The sequence below is a fragment of the Heliconius melpomene genome, chromosome 8, assembly GCF_056956725.1.
Source record: "Heliconius melpomene rosina isolate 202511_hmr_F chromosome 8, ASM5695672v1, whole genome shotgun sequence".
In the NCBI taxonomy this organism is placed as follows: domain Eukaryota; kingdom Metazoa; phylum Arthropoda; class Insecta; order Lepidoptera; family Nymphalidae; genus Heliconius; species Heliconius melpomene.
In genome coordinates this window covers 611142-615912 of record NC_140396.1, presented here as the reverse complement: position 1 = coordinate 615912, position 4771 = coordinate 611142, and the positions used below count along the sequence as shown (strand labels likewise).

The 4771-nt window shown below is 36.2% G+C and overlaps 1 protein-coding gene across 1 annotated transcript; it reads left to right on the top strand.

Annotated features, from left to right (window-relative positions):
* The first annotated feature begins 1706 nt into the window (after positions 1 to 1706).
* Positions 1707 to 3532, top strand: LOC146536597 (uncharacterized). Its single transcript, XM_085189269.1, has one exon. The coding sequence runs from the start codon at positions 1801 to 1803 to the stop codon at positions 3298 to 3300; it is 1500 nt and encodes a 499-aa protein (XP_085045395.1). The 5' UTR covers positions 1707 to 1800; the 3' UTR covers positions 3301 to 3532.
* The last annotated feature ends 1239 nt before the right edge of the window (positions 3533 to 4771 follow it).

Below are 4771 nucleotides of genomic sequence, written 5' to 3'. Positions count from 1 at the left end.
ACAATTAATAAAAAATTTTCAACGAGATGATGTTAGGTGTAAATTAATCAATGAAGCGTCTCATATACATAATCATAAGCTGGTCAAGTTACCTACTATTCAATTGCCAAAATTTAGTGGTTCTTATAGCAATTGGCTCGAGTTTCGAGATACATTTACCAGTCTCATTCATTTAAATAGCGAAATTGATGATATAAACAAGTTTCATTACTTGCGTGCTTCGTTAGAAGGGACTGCTGCAGTTGTCATCCAGTCAATTGAATTTTCAGCGAAGAATTACATTACTGCATGGACTCTTTTGTGTGAGCGGTTTGATAATAAGCGATTATTAGTTCAGCACCACATCTCAGCTTTATTTCATATTGAGGTAATAAATAAACAGTCCTCCTTTATTTTTAAAAGTGTAATTGATCAGATAAATAAAAATATTCGTGCGTTAAGCTCCCTTGGGGAGCCCACGGAACACTGGGATACACTGTTGATTTATATTATTACTCAAAAATTAGATGCGAAAGCATTCCGTGACTGGGAGGAGTTCAAAGGTCGCTTAGATAAGGATCAACCAATTAAATTAGAATCACTTCTTGAATTCATTCGTAATCGCGCCGACTTATTAGAGACACTTGAATCTCACCATATTAAATCGTCAGTTAATAATAATAATAATAACAGTAACTTAATGAAACCTTCAAGGTATAAAGCTATGATTTCATACCACAAAAGTGAGACTATACCTTCTCCATCTTCTTCATCTTCTCCATCTAAAACACTGTGCCCTAAGTGTAACGGTGAACATAACTTGTCTAATTGTTCTGAGTTTCTTTCATTGAGCATTGACGCGAGATTACAAATTTTACCTACTTTTAAAATATGTTATAATTGTTTTAAAAGAGGACATTACGCGAATCAATGTAAAAAGTCAGGGTGTAAATTCTGTAAACGTAAACACCACACTCTTATTCATTTGTCTGGTTATAAAACTAAACAGAAAGGTAACCGACAGGTTAGCGTCGATGGCGCACGCACATCTAACGAACCTTCTAGGTCAGGCTCCGAAAACGGTATTGTTTTATCGACGAGCGTTACGTCACCGCTCCCGTGCGCTCAGCATGAAGTACTGCTGTCTACTGCACTTATTAAAATATGTGATAAGAATGATCGTGAAATTATTGCTCGCGTTATTCTCGACAGTGGTAGCACTTCATGTATTATGACGGAACGTTTATATAGTAAGTTGAATACACATATAACTGAAATTGATAAATCCTTAATGGGCGTTAACAGTGTACTGTCGCATGTAAATAAAATGTGTACAGTTTCAATAAAATCATTGAATAATAAATATACTACTAGCTTGCAATGTTTTATTTTACCATCTATTACAAGTAACGTGCCATCTCAACAATTAAATTTATCGCAGTTTAAATTCCCATCCAATATTTGCTTAGCGGACCCGAACTTTCATTCACCTGCCGGGATTGATATGATATTAGGTGCTGATGTATTCTGGGACCTATTAGGATCTCAGCGCATAAGGTTAGGTCAAGGTCAATGTACCCTTACGTTATGTGAAACTAAGCTTGGATGGTTAGTATGTGGTTCAGTCTCATCTAATCAGTTGTCAAATGTAAAATGCAATTTAATTAACATTGATGAGTCACTTCAACTGAACACATGAAATAATAATGTAAAAGATTTTTACAGGAGGATCGATTATGTTGGCCAGTCACGGTGAACTCTGATAAAATTCTACCTGAATTACGACCAGAAATTTCACTATTCACTACGTCCACGAGTGAAATGTCTTCCAATAATAATCAATTCATAAATTTTAATCGTTTTTCGAATATGTCTAGATTAATACGTGCTACTGCATACGCCTTGAGATTTATTAAATTCTGTCAAAAGAATAAAATTAGTAATAATTATTTAAGTAAAACGGATTTGCAAGACGCTTTAAATTTACTATTAAGAGTCTCACAACAGGAATCATTTCCAGAGTATTCGTTGCTATTGAACCACCAGCCTTTGTTAAAAAAGAGCCCATTACTCAAATTTAATATTTTTCTTGATAAAAATAACATTATGCGTGTTGGTGGTCGCTTGGGTAACTCAGAGTACCCATATGATAAAAAGTTTCCTATATTAATACAGTCCACACATCAATTCACTAAGTTACTTGTCAATCACGAACATCAGCGACTTAAACACGCAGGGCCTCAGCTGTTACTTGCCTCAATTAGAGAACAATATTGGCCAATCGGTGGCCGTAATCTCGTCAAAGCTTGCTATCGGAATTGCGTAAGGTGCAGTCGTATGAAGGGTCAAGTCATTTCACCTATCATGGGTAATTTACCCAAAAATCGCGTATTATCCAATAGTTTTCCTTTTCAGTCTGTGGGCGTTGATTATGCCGGCCCAATTTATTCTGCTAGCCGTCAAGGTCGTGGATGCAGATTGGTAAAAGTATACATTGTACTTTTTATTTGTTTTTCAACTAAAGCCGTTCATATTGAGCTAGTAGGCGATTTGACCAGCAATAATTATTTATTAGCGTTAAGGAGGTTCATTGCACGAAGGGGAAAACCCTTAAATATTTACTCGGATAATGGGACTTCATTTGTTGGTGCTTACAACGAATTATCAAAATTTTTAAAGCATAATTGTAATTCGCTGTCATCGGCTGCCGCCAATGACCAAATTGAATTTCATTTTATACCGGCTTATTCGCCGCATTTCGGAGGCTTATGGGAGGCAGGTGTAAAATCAACCAAATTTCATCTTCAGCGAGTGTTGGGAAATTGTAATTTGACATTTGAGGAACTTTACACAGTTTTAGTTCAAATTGAGGCGATCCTCAACTCCCGACCGCTTACACCTCTATCGCCAGAACCCGAAGACTTCATGCCTCTTACTCCAGGACATTTTATCATCGGACGACCACTGATGTCTTTACCGACTCCTGATCATGGCGACTCTCCTTACAATCACTTAACTCGATTCCAGCGGATCGAACAGTTCCGACGGCATTTCTGGTCCAGGTGGAGCAAGGAATATATCTCGGAGCTCCAACAAAGAATAAAATGGCGTACCTGTAAAGATGGCTTGCTTATGAATTCCCTTGTTCTTCTCAAAGAGGACAATCTACCACCATTAAAGTGGAGACTGGGTCGAGTGGTTGCTGTATTCCCTGGTAGTGATGGAGTTAACAGAGTGGCCGATATTAAAACTTCAACAGGAGTGGTCCGAAGGTCTTTCAGTAAAATATGTCCACTTCCAGTAGCCAACGAGTCGTGTTGAAAGGCCAGCTTTCAACGGCCGGGGGCATGTTCAAGACCAAAATAATAGTTTTAAAATAATAGTTTTATTTTTCTTAATTTAAATAATTAACTTTATTATACATTATAATTAACATATTTTAAGTAGCAACATTTTATTTGTAAGTTGTTAATAATCTGTCACTATTGACGTTTATGTTTGTGATTCTCTTGTGAATCTGTTATTAAAGGGCTGCGCAGCCCTTTGATCACCATTGCGAGTGAATTATTTTCCATCCTTCTGAATCCTATTTATCCCATAAGCGTCGTGGGTTCGATTACCATTCGAGGAAATTAATTATTTCATTTATTAGTTCTCGTAAAAGAGCTTTGAGCGAGATTTGAGATTCACCATTCAATTTCCTGAAAGCCATGTCTTGATTGATAGAGGGAAACGGTGTATTCTAGGACATGTACGTCCAATACCTGCCGTCCTGCTGCAGATGCTAGTTGAACAAGAGCATCTCCGACGACTATAATAGACCTAAAACTATGTTTTTTATTAAAAACGTAGTTTTTTTACATAATATCAATAGAAGCGCATAGTTCAAAAAATATCAGCTTCACGCTGTATCCTGCGCCTCACAGGGTTGAAGAGTAGGCAGAGGGAACCTAGTGTTAAGTATATTTTACTAGTATATGATTTAGTTTTAGTCTCTGTTTCCTTCATTAATGTAAGTATGTATATAAAACTCTTCCGTTACTGAGTTACTGTCAGTCAGCCCAAAGACAGAACTATTAGATTTAGCACGTTAATATTTGACATAAGTAGGTAAGACAGGTCAGTAACTAGGTTAGAGGATATAGGGAAGCACTAAGAGATAATTTTAACAAAAACCAAAAAGGATATTTTCATTTTACGTCTTTAAGCTCATTATACATGACAGTTTCTCTCCTACCAAAAATTGATATAACCATTCGCTAGTTCCCAGCACGTATAAAGCAGTTATCGCGCGACAAACATACAGGGAATTTACAATTTTATTACATCACTTCCACCAATAAACGAGCTGATGCGAGCAATTCCTCGCTCAATTTGAATTTATTCCCAATGCGAAACTGTTGAACGAACTTCGGTGCATTTCGAACTTTACTATTCCCTAATGTTGTCAGTTAGACGCGGTTTAACGTGAGGCTTTGTGCGGTGGTGATTGCTGGGGTTTGTTTTGGTGTTGGAGCTGTTGATTTCTTTGGTTTTTAGTTTTGGTGGTATTGGTGAAAAGTAGTGACGGATTTCTCTGTTGATTGAATATGCTAAAATATGTTTTTTTTTAATCTGCCTAAGTTAGACAAAAGTGCAATCAACTTAAGTTGTGAATTAAAAACTAATTTCATACGCCAGCACAGTTTAAAAATAACTAATACATTTCTTATTTTATCACTAGAATACCATTGAATGAAAATAAATATAATAGTGAATTTTCATATTAAGTAATAATATTATTAAGTGTATT

What these genes read in the sequence shown, in the direction of transcription:
- LOC146536597 (XM_085189269.1), top strand. Translation starts at nt 1,801, where the DNA reads ATGTCTTCCAATAATAATCAATTCATAAATTTTAATCGTTTTTCGAAT.